The sequence below is a fragment of the Grammomys surdaster genome, unplaced genomic scaffold (assembly GCF_004785775.1).
Source record: "Grammomys surdaster isolate TR1022 unplaced genomic scaffold, NIH_TR_1.0 226, whole genome shotgun sequence".
Classification (NCBI taxonomy): Eukaryota; Metazoa; Chordata; class Mammalia; order Rodentia; family Muridae; genus Grammomys; species Grammomys surdaster.
The window spans coordinates 517,211-541,747 of NW_021604671.1; the positions used below are offsets into that span (position 1 = coordinate 517,211).

The 24,537-nt window shown below is 38.8% G+C and overlaps 1 protein-coding gene across 8 annotated transcripts in view; it reads right to left on the minus strand.

The window, feature by feature from the left end:
- Nucleotides 1-24,537, minus strand: part of St18 (ST18 C2H2C-type zinc finger transcription factor) — a 314,859-nt gene that overhangs the window by 37,405 nt on the left and 252,917 nt on the right. For 6 of the 8 annotated variants that reach the window (XM_028773409.1, XM_028773407.1, XM_028773405.1 and 3 more), the window contains 6 exons: nt 18,434-19,219; nt 13,756-13,890; nt 12,059-12,149; nt 10,719-10,823; nt 4,230-4,423; nt 2,061-2,272 (listed from right to left, as the gene is read on the minus strand). In XM_028773409.1, coding sequence (XP_028629242.1) covers nt 2,061-2,272; nt 4,230-4,423; nt 10,719-10,823; nt 12,059-12,149; nt 13,756-13,890; nt 18,434-19,219 — 1,523 coding nt within the window. The remainder of the gene's footprint in view (nt 1-2,060; nt 2,273-4,229; nt 4,424-10,718; nt 10,824-12,058; nt 12,150-13,755; nt 13,891-18,433; nt 19,220-24,537) is intronic. The other 2 variants (XM_028773410.1, XM_028773412.1) reach the window with 2 other exon arrangements.

Sequence of the window (24,537 nt, forward strand, 5' to 3'; positions counted from 1 at the left end):
CATCCAGCATGATTTGACTCTTCAGGTCTGAAGAGTTAATTAACTTGTCTTTTTTCCCCTAAAATATTTGTTCCAGTTCTATTTTTGGAACACAAACTCTAATGGAAGCAGAGTTCTACAAACTGGTATTGTGGTGTGGGACGTGAGTAGCCAGTTATGTGGTTCAGCAGCACTGCCAGTGATGCTGGAGGCAGCCATATTCATCCCATGTTAAAAACTACTGTGTGAGGAGGAGTACTCTACACAAGAAAATGTATTTATAAGACCTCTGGCATAACGAGCTCCTTTTAGAAGCTCATTTGAGCCTTCTCTATTTCCCTTGTCCTCATCCTGGCATTAGTGCAGAGCAGTAGGAGCTGTGTTAGAGAGGATATTATCTTGGGAATGCCAGGTCTGCTGCATAGAGTCTCAATGACAGAAGGAGTGGACCAACAGACATTAGAAAAGGATTATTTGGGTTTTTTAAAATGTGGGGATTAAACAGATTTTCCTGATCAGAAATGTGTTTTTAAAAGAGAACAGGGTGACAAGAAATCATCACTTAATGGTTAGTCATCTGTGTGTGACTTAGTTGCCATCAGTGGAAGGTTTTAGGAGGAAAGGAGTACTCTGAGGAGCAGGAAAATAAGAACATCTGCAAATGGATGACATTCATCCTAGCACTGCAAGCCAGCTGTTTCAGCTTCAGTAACTGTAGTGGCAGACCCCATTTTCTATACGACAGCAATTTAGTCAATCGGAAAGCATTAGGAAGAATGATATTAGAGTATTTCTAGAACCAGGTACATCTATAATATTCTTAAAATAGAAAAATAAATTAGATCTTTAAAATCTTAATGTAAAAATAAAGTTGTGTTTTAAAACCCCTCAAAACTTTCTCCTGTGTCAGTAATTTAGGACTGGCATTACAAATTTAGAGAGATTGATATTTCTCTGTATTTTTAGAGAATTTATTTTTTCTTTGTTTAAGAACCTCATTTGTTTAGAGATTGTTTTTTGAGTGGATTTTGACAACCACCTCTTCCTGGGGTTTACTTGGCTTGGCTTTTTCCAGAAGCTAATTCTGATTCTTCTGTCAAATGCTTGGTGGCACTGTGTTACCTGCTCTCCTGAAGTCCTGGCACAGCACAGGCAAGCAGCTGACCACACAAAGATGGGGCTGCCCTTAAAGGGAAATATCTCCACTTGCACTGCACAGGTTTCAGGGTTCAATATTACCTCAGGATCTCCCCCATTTTAAGCAGGAGTAAATTCTGTAACAGAGAATGTCTGGGGACTCTATGTCGGTAGGTTTCTAGACTTGTTATCTCACTAGGTGATAACGTTTTTTTAAGTGAGTCCTAATGTGTAAACAGGAGCTACTGCCTCCCCATGTGAGAAACACAGCCCTCACAGCCTCCTCTGTGGCCCACTGGGTCTCAAGTACGATATGCTTCTGTGATGAAGGGGAAGACATGTGTGCAAGTCATCATGAGTATGAACACCTATTTCCCACAGTTGGGAAGGAGAGGCTGTGGAAAATATAATTAATCCCATGGGAAGCATTGTGTTCACAAAGGTCCTAGAATTTGATTTTGAACTGGGTAGTCAAGTCCCTAGACTTCTCAGTCTGGGGAGTCACTGTATCTGTGACTGTGGATCTTTGAGAACACTACAACTTAGATGTCCTCATGCCATGAAGTATGACATGTTTAACACAACTTCACCATCAGTTTCAAAACTATTCCTCCAGCCACTGTTCTGAACAGCTCTGATCTGCACACAGAGAACAGCTTCCACAGTAGAGACACATTTTAACAGTAGCTCTCCTTCCTTGTTCACTAAATACCTCAGAACAGAAACAATGATGAAATTCTCTTCAAGCGGCTTCCTAAGTTACTGCTCCCTGAATTACTATATCACCAAGATAAGCGCACATTTCTTTCTTGGACACATTGAGAGTTCATCCCTGCTTGGGTAGGGAGTTGGGGTAGTGAACTGACACAGTTGAGAACATGAAAGGCAGTTGATTCTCTCGATTCACTCGCTGGCCCATCTTCTAGGCTCTTGGCCTGGCTTACCTTGGCACGCAGGCTTTGTGGTTTGTTGGAGAGGATGTCTGTGGCTTCCCTGCAGCGGGTGGAAAGGTTCAGGATGGCAGCAGCTGCTGCTATGTGGGTGTCTTCACTGTACTGACCATGGCCATAAGAGCTGGCACAGAGTGTGCTCTGTGTGTGGGCGCCAACTCTAGGCAGCCCATTAGGAAATTTCACTGGATTTGAAAAATGCTTTGCTGTTGAAGAGAGATTTGATTAGCAATTGCAAGTACGTGGTGGCTTCAGTTACCAAAGATTTTTTTTTAAAGACAGAACTTCTTTGATTAAAATACTCAAAGAATAAATTAAAGCAGAACCATTATCTGTTGGTATGTTAACTGGAGGTTACTTAGCTGGGTTTCAGCAAGGTTCAAAAAGCAAGTGATGTGAACCTTGAAAGGTTCCTATTCTCTTAACAGTTCTTATATTTTCAGTATAGGTGACAGAAACTTCATCACCAGTGCTACAGGGCATCACACCATGCTACAGCTCAGGACAGGTATATGAACGAGCTGAACAAGCTGAGGATTGTGCTTTGGGGGTGGGGCTACTCTCATTGCAGTTTCCACTAAACCTAAGTTTCATTTTTATTACTCAGAATGCACACTTGTTCTATATTTAGCTGGGACAGAGTCCTCAGTGAGCAGAGCAAAGTACACACAGGATCTGTTCTCAAGGTGAAGAGAAAGGCCATTGAGTCACCAAGGCTCACTTTCTGAGTTTTGTTGTGGGTATCATAGCTTTTCTGAGGGATATAATTATGTGAATTTCTCTTCACTGTGGGCTGTTTGTGAGCACCACTCACGGTATGAGAGAAATACAAAATGTAATGATACAGAAGCACTTAGCTATTAGTTGTGTATTACATGTTGCATATTTTAAAGATTTGTTCATTTTTAAATAAAAGATATTAAATATGATTGTTGTAAGTACAAGCAAATGAAAATGTTACTAACTCCATTATGGATTTTATAATCAATAACCAAACAACAGTGCACTCTTTGTTCACCTTCATGTGAATTAAGTATATATGTACATGTATTCATTGTACATATGTAATAAAATATTTATACAAATTAGACTTCTAGGTAAAAACATTATGTGTATCTACCAAGTTGTCAATGGCTACTCAGGTTTGTTGGGACCTCCTTTGAAAAAGACTAGGAAGATTTTTTTGTCTCATCAATGACGGACAAATACCTTTCAAGTTTGTGGACTACTTTGAGGGGGATACAGGGAGAAAACTCAGACTTTGCACATGTAATACATGTAAGCAATTACTCCATCTATAGGCTGCATCCCTGTCCTCACTGCCAGGTTTTAGGTAGACTTCTAGTTAGCTTTCTAGGTTCCTGCAATTGTGAGTCAACATGACACAATAAAGCAAATACTAGACTCTCAAGATGCTCACACCATTCAGGTAAAAGGTCGAAGAGAGTCATGGATTTTTAAGGACATAAAAAATGTATCTCCCACAGAGGATTCCAAGTGGGTGCTTGTTTCTTATTGAAGGTACATTACCCATCATTTTCTGCATTTGTTCCCAAAACCTACTTGTTCATTTATTCATTAGCATACTCAAGAGAAATGTGTAAACAAGACCACTAAGTCTTACATACTGTATAGCCATTCAGTTCAGTCTTCTCCATGGGTGTATCAGAATTAACGATAATACTATTTAGCTTATTTTAAAGGTTTCTGTATTAATTAATTTTTAAATTTATTAGTGAACATTTTGAAAGTTATATATTTTTATCCTAGTAAGTTTCAGATTACTGACTTGAGCTTCTTGGAGTTTTCAGCTTTTTCTACCTTTGGTCTGATGGTTTTTGTTGATTCCAGTAATATTTTAAACAGTGTGACATATGTTATCTTATTAGATTGCTATGATCACAACATGATATTAACCATAATACTAATTATCTCTTTAGCATTGTTATAGTTAGATTCAATAATGGCACTATCTGTGAAATAATTAATAACCTACAGTATTTGGTATAACTTTGATATAAATTTAGTAATAAGGGTTAACTTACTTATTTTACTATTCTTTCCTGTCATGTCTAAAGAGGACATTATGTATTTGTATAAATAAACCTCTATGCAAGATCCACTTTGTGGTAATTAGTGTTAGTATTCAAATTTGAAGCTTACATTCAGGAAATGGTGGTGCTTTTGGTCCTTGCCCTGTTTGTAGGACAGGACGTTTACCAAACACTTGTGCATCAAAACTGGCATAATCAAATGGTACTTTCCCAAACTTCTCTTGTTCTTTTGATGCAGAGGCTCTTGGAGAAGTGATGGCTTGTGAGCGGAAATTAAATTCAATTTGCTTCACCAAATTCACCCTGGTAAAAGTAAAGAAGTAGTTTGAAGAAAATAGAAAGAAACTGTTGGTCAGAATTCACAATAGATGGAATAACCCCTGCCTGCCAGTTCACAGAGACAACATCCAGCACTTAGAGCAGATGTGCTCAGAAGAGAGCAGATACTGTGAGTTGTAGTGAGATGGGGCTGCATCTTCTGTGTTTAAATCTGCCATCAGTAAAAGAGGGCTATTCAGTTCTTATTCAGAGATATTCAATGTATTGACATCATGTATTAAATTGCCATTATTTCATGATGTATCTCAATTACCATATTATTATACTCATCACAGTTTTAATATAATTGTTTCATTCCAAGTGGACAGTCCTGTGGATTTTTTGTGTCTGGACTAAATAAGAACATGGTACCTCTGAAGCCAGCTCTTGCCAAGGAAAGTAGAATTCTACTTAGCTGTGGTCTATGTGACAGAGATCGCAAACAAACATATCTTTCAGGGTTTTCAGAATAAAAGGTATTTTCCTTTTATTTTATAACAAAATATGAATATTAAAATGTTGATGATATCTTATGCCCTGGGCAAAACTTCTCAAATGGAACATTAAAAATACTTAAATGATTCAATCTCTTGTTATAGACCCAGCATCTCCTAATTCTTTCATCTTTTCCTCTCTTCCTCTATGACTCTGTTGCTCCACAGCTACAACACTAGGCTGGTAACTTACATCTTCCTTGTCCTCCACTCTCTAGACTTACTCTTATCCCTGATTCAGCTAGCAGCCAACCACAACAGCCCACCTTAATCTTGAAGGGAATGAGCCTCATGATGTAATCTCAGAGATCCCCTAGTTCTTCCTCAAGATCACTCTCAGCCTGTCCTTCTAACTCAAATCTGTTCCTTTGTGACTCCTGCCAGCCACAGACCATTTTTCTACCAGGGATTCCAGAGCAATTACACTTGGCATAGACATAAATTAAGCAACAAAAACCAAAGAATGTAACAACTCCCCCAAAAGATAAGAGCAGAAATCTGCATCAACAAACATGCAAAAGTCTCCAGATGATTAGATCCCAAGACAAAATCACAAACCTGACCAATCAAGAAAATATACCTCTTCCATATTGTAACAGGCTCACTCAAAAGCAATTTAGCTAAAGAACAAGACATAACCTTCAAAAATGAAATTATAAATACATTTAAGTCCTTAAAGAGGATATGAATAAATGCCACAATGAAGACTGTAAAAACACTAACAGTTGAGTGAGACAATGAAAACAATTTAAGACATGAAAGTAGAATTTAACAAAGTAACAGAATGACTAAAGGAAACTTAAATTAATATAATACTGCAATTGAGACACTTAGGATATCAAAACAAAATGAACCACCACCCTCAGAGCTATCCTCACTGATAGATTAAAAACATAAAAAGAAATTAATTTCATATCCTGAAGAAAAGGTAGTAAAAGTGGTATCTCTTAATGAAAATGTTAAGAAATATCACTTTCTTAAAGAAAATGTTAAATATTTAAGAAAGAAAGGAAGAAAGAAAGAAAGAAAGAAAGAAAGAAGGAAGGAAGGAAAGGAAGGAAGGAAGAAAGAAAGAATAAAAGAAAGAAAGAAAGAAAGAAAGAAAGGAAGGAAGGAAGAAAGAAAGAAAGAAAGAAAGAAAGAAAGAAAGAAAGAAAGAAAGAAAGGCAAAAGAAATTAGGCACAAACATTCAGGAAATCTGAGAAACCATGAAAAGACCAAATCAATGAATAATGGGTATAGAGAAGGGAGAAGAAACCAAAGTCAGGTCAAAAATTACTTTTTAAAAAATCATTCAAAGTATATTCAATCTAAAGAAAGAGATGATTCCAAAGGTTCAAGAAGCATACCAAACACCAAAGAGGAAAAGGAACTCCCCACAACACATAATAATCAAATGCTCAGAATGTTCAGAATGTTCAGAATGATGAAAGAAAGTCACAAATTGCAAGGGAAAGAGACAAAGTAATGTATAAAGGCAGACCTATCAGGTATCATCTGACTTCTCAGTGGAAATTCTGAAAGCTGGAAGCCTGGATGAGCTCTGAGAGCTCACAGATGACAATCCAGACTACTGTACCTAGCACAACTTATAAACACGATAAAAAGAGAAAGAAAACCACTTCATAATTAAAACCAAATTCAAACAATATCTGTCTACCAATCCAGAACTGTATAGTAGGCACTAAAAGGAAACTTTTATTATCAAGAAAAAAGTTAACTACACACAAGAGAACATAAGGAATAAATAAAGCCAGAACAGTTAATTCAAAGAGGAGAAAAATCCCCACACAACAAAATAACGGTGGTTAATTAACATCGTTCATTAATAACTCTCAGTATTGATGGTCTCTATTCCCCACACAATAAAAAGAAACAGACTAATAGGCTGGGTTAGAAAACATGATTCATCTTCTTCCTGTATCCAAGAAACATATCTTTAAAGATAGACACAACCTTAAGGTATTCTAAGGGAATAAAACCAAGGGTCATGAAGGTGTAGCTATTTTAATATCTTACAAAACAGATTAAAAAACAAAAGTGATCAACTAATCAGTAAATATAGGAAAGGACAATACATACTCATCAATGGAAAATTTAACCAGAGTATATTAAAATTTGAAACATTTATGCATCAAACATGAGTACCCAAAATCCTAAAACAAATCCATCTACTATCACACACTGACCATCATACAGTGATAGTAAGTGACTTCAGTACTCCACTCTCACCAATCTGATCATGCAGACAAAAGCTAAACAAGGAAAGTCTGGAGTCAATAAACATCATAAATCAAATTTATCTAACAGATATTTACAGGTCATTTCATTCAAACACAAAAGATTATACTTTCTTCTTAGCATCTCATGGAACTTTCTCCAAGAATGACCACATATTAGGACACAAAGAAAATCTGAAAAGATATAAGAAAATTGAACATCACCTTGTATCTTACTACCATGGATTAAAGATGGATATTTACAACAACAGAAATAGCAGAAAGTATATAATTTCATGGAAACTAGACAACTTACTACTGAAGGAAAACTGGGTGAAGACAGAAATCCATAAGGAAATTAAAACTGTTTTATAATTGAATAAAAATTGTAACATAACAAACCTATGGGGCATATTAACTGCAGTTCTAAAAAGCAAGTTCATATCACGAAGTGTCTAAATAAAAATAATTGGTGAGATTTCATATTACTTAGTGACAAACATGAGAGCTCTAGAAAAACACAAAGAAAAAATACCCAAAAAGTGTAAATGGAAAGAAGTAATCAAACTCAACTATCAAACTGAAATCAACAAAATAAAAATAAAACACAGAGTTGATGTGAAGAAATTATGATTGATAAACCCTTAACAAAATTAACTAAAAGACGAAGAGAAAGATAAAAATCAAGAAAGTAGGAGATAAAAAGGGAGACATTAGAATAGGCACTGAAGAAATCCAGAGTATAATAGGAATGTATTTTAAAAGTTATATCCCACCAAACTGTAAAACCTAAAAGAAATGAATTTTTGAGATATATGACCTACTAAAATTAAGATGAAATAAACAATTTAAACATACCCATATCTCTTAGTGAAATAGAATCAGCAATTAAAAATTTGATCCCTACCCATATTTCCCAACTCCCCAAAAGTCCAGGGCCAGATCAAATCAGCACAGAATCCTCCCACACCTTCACAGAAAAACTAATGGCAATGATCCTCAAATTACTCTGAAAAATTGAAATTGATGGAATAGTTTCCTTTTTTTTTCAAAGTCACTATTACCATTCTACTAAAAACACAGAAAATCCCAACAAGAAGAAAATTACAAATGCATATAAATGCCAAAACTCTCAATAAAATACAAACTAAATTCAAGAATACCAAAAAGATTATCCACCATGATAAAGTTGGCTTCATCCCAAAACGTAGGGATAGTTCAATGTAAGTAAACCAATCACCAGAATCCAGTACATAAACAGAATGGAAACAGTGTCTACCAGACACAACAGGACTGATGACACATCTGAATTCAGAGAGTATGACAACCATGCATAAGACTGCACAAGATCAAACTACACAAATTCCCAGCACATGAAAGGAGAAGTGCACAAAAGTCCCACCTGCAATGTAGATGCTATTTGCAATTGATTCTTGCTGGAAAAGGAAAAATTAATGTTCTCTACTGGAGTGGTACTGGGTATATCATCCACAGTCCGTGGCATGCCCTGTGCCCAGGAGTAGTTGGTCAACACAGACTCTATGCTGTGTGGGTATGTGCATAAGTGCACAGGTGTGCTTCTTGTTTCATTTTGTTTTGGTAGTTTTTGTTTTGTTGGTTTCTTTGTTTATCTTGATTTTCACTTGTTTGTTTGCTTTTTAGAGTAGGGAGAGTGAGTAAGCATATGTATAAAATTGGATAGGAAAGGAGGTGGGGGGTACCTGAGAGAAATTGTGGGAGTGGAAATAATATGATCAAAATATATTGTATGAAAAATTTCTTTTGAATAAAGAAATAAGGGGCTGGGCGGTGGTGGCGCACGCCTTTAGTCCCAGGACTTGGGAGGCAGAGGCAGGCGGATTTCTGAGTTCGAGGCCAGCCTGGTCTACAGAGTGAGTTCCAGGACAGCCAGGACTACACAGAGAAACCCTGTCTCTCAAACAAGCAAACAAACAAACAAACAAACAAAAAAGAAATAAGGGAGTGATGAGTGGATATTATGGAAAGTTGGCGTAGCAGACTGAAGTTGTTGAAATACTATAATCTAAAATGACCTTAGTTTCTAAAGCAATGAGAAAACAAGAAACTCAATTTTAGTTCTCCATAAGCACACATAGGGAGAATCAAGACAGCATTCTAATACTAATGAAAACTCTATGTTAAGATTTCTTATTGCTACATATTTAATAATTTGTGATTTTAACTTGACATGTTTTTTACTCATGTGACTTGAATGCTGACTTTGATTCTTTTAAGTGAATCCTTAGAAGAAAAATATCAAGGGAATCCATATCCTGTGTGCTCTTTTGAATTGTCAAATTGATACAACCTGGAGTTAACTTGGAAGCAGGAACCTCAACTGAGGGACTGGTTAGATTACCTTAGCCTGTGGCCATGTTTGAGCCATTGTCTTGGTTGATTGTTGTAGTAAGGGCCCTGTGCTATCCAAGCAGCACCTATTTGGAGACAGGTTGGCCTGGGATGTGCAACAAAGTTACCTTAGCAGCCAGAGAGTGAGCCAGTAAGCAATGCTCGGTCTTGGTTTCTTTTTCAGTTCTGACTTGAATTCATTACTTTTATGTTGTGTGTACATTTTTTTCCTGCATGAATAGTGTGCTGGACCTCTGGAAACTGGAGCTATGGATGGTTGTACACTGCCATGTGGGTACTGGGATCTGACCCCCAGCCCTCTGCAAGAGCAGCCAGTACTCTTAACCACTGTGCCACAGTAGCCCACACCCCCAGCTTGAACTATTGCTCTGACTTCCCTCAACTATAAACTGTGCTCTGGAAGTGTAAAACAAACAAACAAACAAACAACAAATAAAAACCAAATCTATTTCTTCCCCTTTGCTTAGTCAGAACATTTTATCACAAAAACAGAAAGCAAACTAAACACGCCAGAAATACTGAAGTGTCTTCCAGTTGTTTTTGCATTTTAGTGCCTCATTAACAACAGTTATTTGATAATCTTTCTCTATCCTCAAATAACTTTTTACTGTATGCATAATGTTACTAAATATACTTATCATTGCCTTAGATAACAACATTCATGTTCTGTAAAATATCTTCGAAACTATTAGATATTCTGAGGAACTTGGGCACTCAGGGAGGACCATGGGAGACTTTGTTAACAGAGACATATGGAAGCCCTGTTTATATGTGGACTTAAAGAGAGCACATAACATTACACACACAAATATTCCTGGTTGAGTTTCTTCCAGGCAGAAGAGTAGCCAGTCACACATAGGAGTCTACCCGGTATTATATTAGTGAGAGAACTTCTATTGATGTATGTGACTTCATACTTCACTCCCTTAGTTCACCTATATTATGCTAGTCTTAATATGCTATAATATGCTAGGTTAGACTTTTAAAATGTACCCTAGATAGTTTGAATGATGCTATTATTCCTGAGTCTTGCAAATTGCCTGCCCACATCAATCTACTGATGGCTGAACATGACATGCAGACAACAGCAAAGTGACACACAAGAACAGAGGCTCTTCTGGCTGGGATCCAACATGAACGGAAGCTATTAGCCAAGTTCTGAAGGTTCATCATACCTGTGAACTTGCTCAGGAGACTGCCCAGTCTGGGAAGAATCAAGCTGACTTTTGTCCTGGGTCATTGCCAACTTTTCAGCTGCAGCAATTGGACAACCAGAAAGACTGTTTCAAAAAAGAAGAGTTGGAGGACGTGAGCATGACAATGTGGTCTGCCTTGGCACAGGAATGCAACACCCTTGGCACACAGCAAATGTTAAGTCATATTAATAGTTCACTTAGCACCATTGTCATACAAAAGACCCCAAAGGGTTTGCAAACTGCAGTGTCTGTTTGTTCCCTAGCTCCATCTGAGAGGCAACAAATCATAAATCCATTTAAAGAAAATCAAAATCAAAATATTATGTAATGGGGAAATACCAAAAGGATTCTGACACTCAGTCCTGTAAGTATAGTGTGCTTATCACTATACATATTTGTCTGATTACAAAACTTAGCATGATAATCTCATGATTTAACTTGGGAACTTTAGCAAAATTTTAGAGACTAAATTTTATATGTCAGTCAAATTGAAAGTACAAATATGAAACCATTATAACAATCTTCTTATAAGGCAGGCTGTAGCTTATAACCACACATTCCATATGTAAAATAAAATGTACACATAAAAATTCCAGGGATGGAGAAATGACTCTCTAGTTAAAAACACTTACTGTTCTTCTATAAGACCTGGGTTTGATTCTCAGCACTCACATGGCTCTCCATGACCATCTATAATTCTAGTTCTAGAAGACCACACATCCTCTTCTAGCCTCTGTGGGCATTGCACACATGTGATTCAGACACACACACACACACACACACACACACACACACACACAAAACATCTATACAAATTAAGATATATATTTAAAAATAAAACAATTTAAAGTATCTACATATATAAACCATATATTAGTGTATAAAAACACACAAATATGCTTTATTCTACTTTCAAAATTAATAAAATCAGCGTCTACTCCTTGCATGGTTTATAGTCAAAACACCTGTGAAGCCTTTCTAAATGCCTACTGAGTGGAATCATGATAACTAATAATGAACATTGATGCTGGCCTCTGATATACATGTGTACTGGTGAGATATGGGGCAGAAAAGAATGTGACCTGTCTGTGTGGCTATATGAACACAGTCCCAGAGCATCTTTAAATACAACTGCTTCATTATTTTAGTTGATCACTAATATAAAATTTCCTGAGGTTGAAGCTACTTGTTAGCTATTTCAAGAGATAACACTTAATAGTGACATAACAGTTCTCTCAACAGATGGTGTATTATTTCATTTGTGGAAAGTTTCTCTTGAATTTTTGCAATGTAAATGATTGTCAAGTCATCAGAATTACCTTCTGTGAGTGTTGCGATTGCTGTTCACATGTCCCCTTCCTGTGCATCCTGGGGTGGGACACTTGAGCACATTCTCATGCATGGCAAGAACTAAGCACAGAATATCATGTTAAAGGTAAGAATGAATTATAATACATATGTAACACACCATCAAATTTACTTCTCTATTTTACATTCAAATGACATCAGGCAAGCATTCACCACATGATATAGTCATACTGAACAAAAACCAGTGAGAACTTCAGAAACTAAACCCAGAAAGCTAGTTCATGTATAAAATGTTCTGTCTAACAGTGTCAACCCTAGATCGTCTCCCCCAAATGGTTCTGCTCACATTCAACTGAGGAACAAGTCTTTGTAGTTCTGTAGTGCTACCACATACATGTTAGGACAGACTCAGCTGTTCTCCAGTCTGAAATCAGAAGCTCCTTACCTCCACCTTTCCTTCTAAGTATATTTCTACACAGGAACTTTGTTTTTCCACATAGCTCTTTCAGTCCTTTCCCTGTAACTTGTAGGTCTGTAGTATGTAGCCTTTTATTCAGAAATAAATATTTCTGAAGTGGTAATATTTTGCATCTGTCCATTCACCATCACTTACCAAGTGACTACTGGTCAGAGGAAGGCTGAATGAGGCATCAAATGGTCAGAATGAGCAACTGATAATGCTACTGGGTGGGGAATAGCTAGTGACTTGCCAAGTCCTGACACCCAGGTAGGGATGTTGAGGTATCCCCACTTTTACCCATGGGCTGGCCCAAGAACTGCCCCAATAAATACAGAGAGATTGTGTGACATACCAATGATTTAAGCTCATCCTTCCCTTTACCTCTATGGGCCAGACCATTGAAGATCAATGCTGGGCATAAGGGAGGGAAGGCTGCTGCTGCTCTGGGAGGCTCAGATGTAACAGAACATCCTGAGAAAATTCTGGGCAGGCCATGTGGCCAGAGTGACCTTCCTCTGAATGGAGACTAGATGCTGACCTCAGGCTGGGAAGGACCATGCACTCACACCATGCAATAACACTGAATAATCTCCTATATCCACGTTCTGATTTAGTGACCATCTTGTTGCCCTTCTCAGGGCCAGCCAAGTTACAGAGAGTGTGCAAGTTGTCCACAAGGCATCCTCTTGAGATGCTAAGCAACAATTTTGCAGCTCACACCGCAGCTACCTCACACTCTGGGACACTCTCCTTTTGTATAAGAATCTCAGAGTCAGGAAGTAGATGACTATGACCATCCTTATGCTAGAGATAGACCTGGCTTTGATGAATCTCCCACAGAAGGGGACTAGAGCTCTTACACACTGTCTTCTTGACTTTACCTCCTGGGTACCTTGTGTAATGATGAGGTCCCTACTTCCTTAGAACTATTGGTAATGAGCTATCTTTTCAATGACAAATGTCTCTTCAACTGAAATTACTACTCCTGGTTTTTTCTAATACACACAGACAAGCTGTGCACAGGAGAGCAAAAGAGAGGCAAATCTCCGTGAGTATGAGGCCAGACCTTGTCTCAAAATCAAAAAATCAACAACTAAAAACCCCTCACATTGTTACATGGAAATTGCTTGACACATGGAGGTAAGAATACATTTCCATTCCTAATTCTAGCTGGAAGGCACAGAGGACCTCTGTGTGAGGCTGCACATATGAATGAATAGGTGTGTCCTCAGGAGAAGTAGTACTCACTTTCCAGAGGAACTCGCACTTTGTGGGGGCACCCGGAAAGGCTGCGGTGGTGGGGGTAGAGCCCCGTTACGTGCCCTGTGCCATCACAGCCAGGAATGGGGCACTTGGCCTCCCTCCTTTCAGGCCTTGGTGAATCTATAGAGAAATTGAATTGAGACACTCACATGCTGCTGCTTCCCCATCATTCAATAGAGTGGCCTTGCGGGTGTCACTCATACTCTATTCAGTTCTGCCACCATAAACATTCTTCTTATGTTGCCTTGAATAAAACTCTCAACTAAGACCCGTGCAAGCTAAACGCATTTTCAATTTTCTTAGATTCCTAAGCAAAGGCTGAGACAGGGCAGGGGACTGTTAAAATATAGAGATGGTTTTAGGTTGTCATGTCACATACTGTAGTTAAATTTTTATTATGAAACATCACCTTGTGCCAGAAGGTGAACATGCTCCTGAAAAGAAGAAAAGAAAGAAGAAAAGCAAGAAAAGATAATTTATTTAACCTTGAACCATCCTCTATTGAAAGAGTTTAGAAATGGCAGATTTAAAATTACAAGAAAAAGAGCCCACCATATTGGCAGAAGGCCTCTGTGGCTTTGTCCCTCTGGGTCCCTGGAAGCAGGTGAAGTTGAGAGTGAACTAGCTATTAACATAAAAGTTGAGCTTGGTCCTTACAAAGCAGCCGATGGGGAGGGGGAGTGGCCAGGAAGCTGATGCAGGGTAGGGAAGACAAGCTTTACAACCAAGTGCTACAAAGCAATTTTTTTCTTCATGGATATGTTAGGTGACCATGGTGGGAAGCTGTGGTGACTGCTGCAGAAACTCAGAGCTGAGGTGATGGGAGAAGCTTTCAGGGGAAAATATTCTAGTAGGGTATCTGAGGAAAGGGAAGTATGGAGAGTGGGGCTTCCCAGCCAGGTGAGGAATCAGTGCCTCTAAGGATGGGGCTTTCAGGTAGTGTCAGTTGCCACAGGACAAAGCTTCAAGATGGGAGGGCTGAAGATACTAGGAGTTTGATTTCTTGGTACATACGATTGAGGATGAGAGAGGCTTATAAATGCATAACATGAATGACACAAAATAGGAATTTGGATGAGGTTGGCACTAACATATGTATAGGTAGAGACACAAAAAGACACGTGTATATGTACATACATGCACCTGTGCAAACACAATATGCATATCTCCACATAGTCACATGCACACGTGCATACACATACATGGACATACATGCACGTGTATACACATGCACACACATAAATGCACACATGAACATTTATATAACACACACACATGTACACACACACACATACATATGAGCAATATGGTAACTAAACTTGACTCAGGAATGCAATTTTATTGTCCAAACTGCCCTAACATGTACTTAGGATGATGCTCATCAGGAGACAAAGGAGAAGGAGCATGTAAGTCCTCAGAGGAAGAGGCAAAACAGCCTTCAGGAGGGATGCGGACTTTCAACATGGACCAACAAGAATACTGAGCAGGCTTGAAACCCATGGTGACAATAAGTAACCTATATGACCCTGCTCACAGGGCTGCTGCCCTGTAGTAGGGGTAAGGCACTATCACGTGGGGATGGGACGTTGGAAACACCCAGAGTAGGCCACTGACATGGGATGTGTCAGACATCTCCATGGCACTACACTGCACGACAGACATGTCTCTGTGATACCAAGTCACTCCAGTTGTTGGATTACAAGCAGTCCTAGGCAGATGGGGCACAGCAAGCTGTCTGTAATCCAATTACATGGGGGCATGGTTTCAGTAAAGAAGGAGGGGCTGAGGAGTCTCCAAGTTGTAGTTAGCACTGACAGTTCAGGACCAGTCAGGAGGCTGAAAGCAGATTGCTACAAAGACAGGGATGCCCCTGGAACAGCATGGTTAGCTAAAGAAAAGATTTAACTAAAACAACTGATGTGTGGGCATGTTCTTTTCTGTACTCTGTAAGAGAAAAAAAAACTATATTAAGATTGTGATGTTTTATAACTCTGTACATACAAGTTTTAATAAATGAAAATATATTGCCAAGTTTCAAGTCCATTTTGCGTATGTAAAACCTATATGCCACTGGTAAAAATTTTTGAAGTTTGGTGGAAGTGAACTGAGGGGCCTGCCAGCATTGTAAAGAGCCACTCACAGAGGAGAGAAGACTACAGTGTCTGTTTTGATGTGCTTCCTCTCTTGGATCTTGTCCACATGACACCACATTTCTAAGCACTGACAGGGCTGGCGCTGAGCACATCCCCTCCTCAGCACACTGTGTGTCTGAGGGAAGCCAAAGAGGGTGCTGGAGATAACAGGGCTGGCGTCTGCTCAGGTGGGGCCCACTGACAGACAGTCCACCATGCACCTTTGTCTGCGGCCCTCTCCTGGGCCTCACAAAACAAAGCTGCATATGAAATGCTCTGGAGGGCAGAACCTGTTTGCATGATAAGAAACCAGAGCACAGGCTCAGGGAAGCTTCACACCCGCCTTTTCTTTCATTTTCTTTGTACAACACTCCACAATGAGGGAACTTCATATTCCAGGGCTACTGTGTTCTGGTTGCCTGGGACCATCCTCCTTCACACCAGGCAGACTGGCCCCATTTTCCTATTGCTCCTCTTACTTGACAAGTGCCACATGATGGGGCAACACAGTGTTTACATTGCAGTCTCATCAAATGCTCAGTGGCAGAATTTAACAAACTTGCTGTAGCACTACTAGCTCCTCTGTAGACTCGGATCGAACAACATGCTAAAATCCTAATGTCCCGCCCTTAACAAAGGAGTCCATGACTAAGGCATGTCCAAAATCAGAATAGCATTTTAGGTAAGATAACAAAGGGTGGCCAGAATGATCACTGTAAATACAGAATGCAGGTCAAAGGACAATGTCCCCAGACTTCTGGTTCTAAGAGCATTAAGGAGTGGGTATGTGAATGCAGTGTGGGAGCTCTGCAGGTGTCAACACCCATGCACACACAGCAACATGGATTGCACCTGATTGGCTCAGCTGAGCCTGCTTACCTTCCAGGGGCTTTGAACTCTAAAGCAATGCCAGGCCTGTGCCATAGGACATCCTATGTTAGTTCTTCCAGTCCCCCCAGCACTGCTCCCCAGCAGTGCTCCAAGCCACTAAATTACCAAGGGGTGCTATACACACCCTGTTGTATTATTAATTTTGAAAACATAGATGACTTTTAAAACCTTTTTAAGTAACCAAAAGATCATCAAGCACTTCAAGTTAAAATAAAGTTTCTACAAATATGAGGTTAACATTTCCTGTAAAACATCATCCATAGCAAACTGAAACATCATTTTGTAGGTGATTTAAAAAGAAAAAAATATTGAAGATTTCTAGGATGTTAAGTGGGGGGAAATATAGATCTTTTTTAAAGTTTTTTTTTAAGATTGTTTTATTTATTTATTATATGTAAGTACACTATAGCCGTCTTCAGACACTCATATGAGGGCATCAGATCTCACTGTAGATGGTTGTGAGCCATGATGTGGTTGCTGGGATTTGAACTCATGACCTCTAGGAGAGCAGTCAGTGCTCTTAACCACTGAGCCATCTCACCAGCCCGGAAATATAGATCTTAAAACCAATAAAATATGACTTAGAGTGAATGCCATTTCTTTTTAGATTTTTTAGTTTATCTTTTTTTTTAAAAAGGTAAGAAAAAAATTAACAAACTACACTCTATATCCTTACTATACTTAGTCTATTTTCTCAGAGTTGCAAGACAGCATTTGTAAATGAAAGGTAAGTATCAACATGGACTTAATTATAATAACCAAACAATTAACTTGTGGATCACTTTCCCCAATGAGAACTTCTAAGAAAGCAGATGCCAGTCCTCTAAGCCCTCAAGACCTATGACCATAGCATTGCCTTATATCTTTCCTTGATTCTGTGGTTATCAGATTCTATGGAGTCCAACAATCTCCAGAAAATTGTGCTAAAACAAAAAACAGTCTTTGGAGGTTTGAATCTGACTGGACCCTGAACACATCCATGGTAAACATGTTCTCTGGGCACCAGTAGACTACTGGGAATATCACTCACTAATGGTGTAGGCTTTTTTTATGAGAATAGGCACAATCCTCAATCAGAGAAGATATGTCATTTCACTGATGCTGGTAGAGCAATCTAAGCACATTCTCTGTGTAAGTTTAAGTCTGATTCAGGTATCTGTGGGATCTTACTGGTGAGCTAGGAAGAACATCGTCTTACAAGTCTATTAACCCCAGTTTTACCCTAAGAAGGCTCAACGCATCCTGCCTGCCTTCCAAGTGACTTGATGCCTGTTTTTGAAGCTTTCAAGCAACACCATAAGCCCAGAACAAGGGGTAGAATGATTTGTCTAATAAAGCATGTGAAAATGTCCACTCAAGCACTGTTAAAAGGTACAAAGTGATTCTAAAGAGTTAATTCAACGAGAAAATCAGGTGGGATACACGTCTTTCAGGTGTTAAGATACCATAGCATCCACAGATCTTGAGCTGACAGCAACTGAAAGAGTGGTTGCAAAGGAAGGAATGGTCTCTCATGATTATGAATTTATTTTTAAGTTACATTAAGTTGTGAAAATGCTAATCTAGAAAGAATAAGCAAATTTAACATTTCAAACTCTAAACCAATTTTCTTCCCGAGATGAATATAACAACATGCTTACGTTTATTGTTAAAGATTTGCCTTCCACTGGCATCAGTAACCCTGGGTTGCCTCCGTTCCCTTGCCAGGTGGTCCAGCAGAAATCGGTCCAGCTCCTTGTAGGTGTGATGGAAGACAAAACCCCGTTCAGCCTGGAGAGCAATAGCTTGTTCAAGCAAACTCAGGTTCCCCTTTGCTTTCTCTGCCACAGAAGGCTCTTCTGTTGCTGGGGCCAGGCTGTCACCCTCTGCAACCTCTGGGAAGGAAGGCTGGGCTTTCATAGCCAAGGGTTCCATGTGAGAGCTCTGTGGGTCTCTCCCATCTGTGTCAGAATCACACCTGGTCTCACAAGGAATAAATTTGTCATCTTCAGCTTTTATCTCAGGAACTTCCAACACGTCCTTTGTACTGTATGTCAGCTTGCGTTTGGGGCCTTTGTGCATGTCAATGTCTTCTGATGAGTTGGAGCCACTGCCCCACCCATTCTCTGCACTGTCAGAGTCACTTTCACTGTCGCCAGAAGAGCAGAAAGGTGGCTGGGAATGGTGGACTTTGTCTCTTCCATCGTCGGAATGAACCATAACGCATTCATCTGCTTCATCACTCTCTGCTTTTAAAGACTGGATGCCGCTGCCATTTAAGTTCTCACCTGCGGTCTGCACAGACTCACTGTCTTCAAATTTGCCTAAGTGCATCAGAGATTTGACCACGAGCTCTGGATAACACGTGTATTGGTTTTCCTTCTGGAGTAAGCTTTCTTGTGCATGTAAATGAAGAGTCTCATCCATGGGTTTTATCATGATTCCATCTATGAAAAAAGAAAACAGACATTGAAAAGAAACAGAACAAAAATATTTAAAGGATCTGGGCACAGTGGCAGAGGCCTATAATCCTAATACCTAGGAGAGAAAGGCAGGAGGCTATCAAGCTAAAGGCTAGTCTGGACCTCAAGTGAGATACTACCTCTAAAAAGTAGATCACCAACCAAGAAGCCAAAAATATTTTAAGGAGCTTGCATAACATTTCATATACATGTACACACACACACACACACACGCTTGCCTATGTAAGTACATGGATACTGCTATACCTATAAAAATGCATAATTATAGTGTCTATTAATTTTACAAACAATGATAAGGAAAAATAAATACTGTGGAATAAAATAAGTTTAGTACTTCTGAATCTTCTGTAAATAAAGAGCTAAATCCTTTTAGAGTACTGTCATGTCAGAAATTGGTACTTTGACTACATAGTTCCACAATAAAGTTCCTGTTATTACATCCTCTTACATTCCTACATCTTAGCAACCAGGAGAAACTTGAATATGCATGCTACACACTGTCTGTAACATAGCATTGTATCTTTGAAGAGTATTAGAATTACATTCTCTATAGAGAATATTCTCAGCTTTTATGCAGTGCTAACTAAGATACAAACAGCTCTACACAGAGGTCATGACTGAGGGACTCTGAAGCTCTCAAGTCTTCCTGCTTATTCTTTAGTGTTACAATGCTGTATTCAGGGAAATATAAATGGGATAATCATCAGGCTTAGATATTTTAAATAGTAATTTTTTTTATCTTACAGGTGCATGCATTTGTGTTATAAAGTAAAGAAGATGAATGGGAACGGTGGTTTGAGTATGTCAGATATAAACAACTTGAATACTATGACCAAGAGCAGACCTCTAAGTGCTCAGTACTTCTCCTTTATTTGTTTTGTTGTATGTATGTATGTATGTATGTATGTATGTATGTACAGACGTATGTATGGTCAGTTCACTAAAGCTACCCCAGTGCAAACTATCCCACTGAGCATGTGGATTCTCAGTGTATACCAGGCTATAAAATCTACCAACCAGCCCACCAAGAGTCCTCTGATACCAACCAGAACAACAACAACAACAATAAAAACAAAATCAAACAAAAAGACAACCATTTCAAAGGCAAGTGGGGGATGGGAAGCATAAGATGATACGCCCACTTGCAGACTGTTAAAGACACCAAGTGAAGTGCATTCTTTGTTAATAAACACCTTTGGAGGGAAAGAAAGTACAGCATTCAGTGTAAAGCTGTAGCAGAGGGTGTCTGCCTGGGAGACAATGTGCATTTTTTTTGTCTCATTCAATTTTTTTAATAAACATTGTCTCTGACAAGGACACTCAAAAATACATCTCCATCATCTTCCTTTCTGGTAATTATCTCCCTAAATCAACACTGGACTGCCAGGATCAAGTAAATATTGCCATAGTAACTAAAAGCATTTTTGGATGCGGAGAAGAATTCAGTCACAACACTAGTCCCTGTAAATAATGCTGATTATAGGGTACAGTCTTTTGTTGGGATCTATTCAACACAAACTGAAAAATTTAACATTTCAGTTCCTAGAAAAGAGGCTGAATAAACAGGCACAGAACATTGATAGGATGGGCCTATCCTCCACTGAATCCAGATCAGAGCAACTCCAGCTTTAAATAATATATTAAACATAGTCTAAAATGCAAATGAAGTTTTTCTCAATATCACAGTTGGCTATTAAGAAAAAGTGTAAAGGGTTATGATAATTTTAAAGTATTATGAACTACAGAAAACAAATAAAAAGCATTTTCAGTGAATATGCTCAATTCATTGAACTATTCTCTCACTCCACTTAACTACCCACATGTGTACAATAATGATTTATAGACATTATACCTAATTATGCATATTTGGGCTGTGTTAGAGTGCTAACAAAAGCTCTAGAAAGCAACAATTACCTCTGTTGCTTAGCTACATAGTTTAAAATATTCCTATTAAGTGCAGATCACCCGAGAGGCGGGGAGACAAACTCGCACATGTGCACGACAATGCACTTCACTGAGTGACTGCCAACTGCTTGCATTCTGGGTCATTTCCAGTTTACATCATTGTTTGGTTCAACTGTTTGTTATATGCTAAGAGAAAATATTTATTAATTATTCTTCAGAAAGAGAGAAGCCTCACAGCTAGGGGTGCTTACATGTGTCACACACATTGGTTTCTAGGGATAGGGATAAGCCACAAACAAACATTCCTTGTTCTAAAAACCCTTTCCAGTCTTCAGTGTGGGCATGAGAAAAATCCCTAAGTTAGCATTTAAACACGACAGATCTGTGACAAGGTGCTGGCTTCCCCCAGATCCACCATGGGCCCCTTGTTTTCTCTATTTGGAAGTATTGTTTTCCTGGGGAGTAGTATGTATGGTCTGTCACAGAGGGTTGAAGCTTAAGCTTGTTAGTGTCTATGCTTGCTGGTCAGGCTGTTTAGCCTGCCTGAGTGTGAGGTCTCCATTTGCAAATGGGGACAGCAGCAGTCTGAGAAGTCACTACAGAGATCACAGGAACATACAACAGGCACTTGGTAAGGGATGGCTTTCCTTCCCTTCCTCAGGTGCTATTTTCAAAGGCTCTAACATCAGGAAACTAGTAGCCTCCTCAACATGAATGATTGGCCTGCTTTTATCAATAGAAGTCATTCCTAAGAAACTTCAGTGGTAACAGAGAAGGCTCTGCAAAGTGACTGTAAAAGCCATTGACCAGCACAGACCAGCATCTGCTCCTCTGAGCTAGAAGCTAGAAGCTAATAAGTGAGGTGTAGAGACCATGTCTGCCACTAGAGAGGCAGCGTGTGCTTGCATGACCCTAGTCACCTGTTGGTCTCTGGTGCCTGGGGTTTCATTTTAGAATGAGGATGGGACAATGACTAGATGATCTAGCAACCATTGCTAGGACAATGAACTGATGTGTCTAGCACAGTGCACCGTTCTCTATTTCCCAATCTACAAGTTGCTTCCCAGTCCATTTCACAGAGAAACTGCAGTTCCAGGTCTCTCTACTGGCTTGCTCAAGATCACACAGCTATTCAGCAGAGGGCTGAGACAAGACCAAGGGCTACATGGCTTGAAGTTTGTGTCTTTGTTTCTATTATATACTACAAGTATCCTGAAGCCGAGAAATGCCTTAAGAGATGGCTCATGTAACACAGCCATTCTTAGGAAAAAGTACTAAGAATATAAACAGAACACTTTTCTAAATTGAGTTTTTTTTTTCATAATAAATTTATAGGAAGATAGTCAAATGTACCTGGAAAGAACAATGATCCTTAAGTTATTGGACAAAATATGGAAATAAAAACAATACATAACTCACACAACCAGACCTTAACTTTGTTAATACAACAAAGATAGGGAGTTTTGGGTCACTAGCCAGCAGGGCATAGTTTGGCAGTTTCAGAAACGGCCTAAGCCTCTCAGTGTCCAGTGTGAACTTCCAAGCATTGTGGTGGGCAGGGACTTGAGCTGTGAAACTGTCTTGTATGTAGATTAAAAAATAGGCTTTTGACTGGTATATAGCAGCTCACATATATTTCACTTATATTTAAACCAAGGTTTCCATGATGAGTGATTGCTAATACTATATGTACTTAATGAATTCTCCTATCTGTCTATCTATCTATCTGTCTGTCTGTCTGTCTATCATGTATCTTTACTCTGAATCAAAACAACTTTAATATTCTTCTGAAGATGACACTAATTTTAGCATATAGTCCTTAGTGTAAGCATTTTTATGACTAATGGGTTCAGTTCTGCCTCTATAACCAGGGAGCATAACAGGCAAATTCATTTATTAGAACTTTTGAATATGAAACTTTGGCAGGAATAAAAGCCATAAAAAAATGAATTGATGTTCTTCTAAAGTTGAGTAGTTTGTTCTTTACTTTTTTTTTTCCACTGAGGATGACATATTAAAAGTATGATATCAGCCCCTAGAAACTTCTGAGTCTTGGGAGGCATTTCTAGGTCCCAGTATGTGGTCATACTTCCGGGAACTCTACAATGAGTATATTTTGAACCCATGACGACTCTTACTTTCTGTGTGTTCCAGGAGTCTGAGCTTGTCTTGTTTCCTGGTGTTCATCTTTTCAGGGCACAGGGATCTCTAACTATTCACACTAGTAACAACAAGCAGGTTTTTTTTTTTTTTTTTTGAGCCAGGTTAGAGTGTAGGGTTCAGCCATAAAGAAGAACAAAACACTTCCAGGATGCTTAGGCTTAGCATTCATGAGTGCTTTATACTCTCAATAACTGAGCTGTACAGCTGAAGATTCAACTAGACACATTCCTGTTAGGGCAGCGATCTTGGGGTACCTGGAGTCAAGGAGCACTACAATTAGGTGTACTGCTGCTGTATTGAGCTTGGTTTCTTTCCCTCTGTGGATGTGCTTAAAATTCCTCAAAAGCTGAAGGCAATGTAAAAGTATTTTCTCTGTTGACCTGGGGTAGGAACATTTATGATCTGTCATTTTTAGAAATCACAACTACATTTGGACTTTGTGAAGATTCTTCCCAGCATGCATGCTGAGGGGTGGATGGGCAAGGGAGCCTGAGCTTACAGAGCACAGGTAACTGAGAAAGAGTGATTTCACTTGTTCTTTTAGATTGTATATTAAGTACATTCTTCGCCCTGAGTCTGCAAACTGTGCTACCTTCAAATTTAAATCTCTAATGATTTCATCTGTAACACTAATACCAGGTTTCTACATACTATGTGACACTGTGAAATGGACTAAATGGTATCACTTATGTGTCTGAGATATATAAAGAGCTGAAAATTAATAGTCACTATGGTAATTTCAGCATCACTATCAGTAGTAGTTCTAATATTAAATGTAACCATTAGCCTTTGTAAGTGTGCAAGTAGATATCTGTAAGTGCTTGTGACTGAACAGTTCACCAAATACATTTGAACAATATATTCACTTAACTAATACAAAGTATTTGTGATAATCAATTAGATATAGCAGAAGTCATGAGGTCTGCAAACATCTTTGACTTCATGAACTGGTTCTAAGAACTTCCCCTAAGATCAGATTGCACCTGCTGTGTCCATGATTCAACACGTACAAGTGGCCAGATTAAGAAAATTTAAAAAGTTAAAGATGATTATAATTTAAATATGAACCGTGAGGCTTAAAATCATATACTAAAAGAAATAAGCTTTAAAAATGTCCTTAGCCATGTACAAATCAGAAGACAATGTTTTGATCACGGTATCTTCAATACTTAGCCAAAATAAAGAAGATTCTCTGACCAAAGCTTATCCTCATG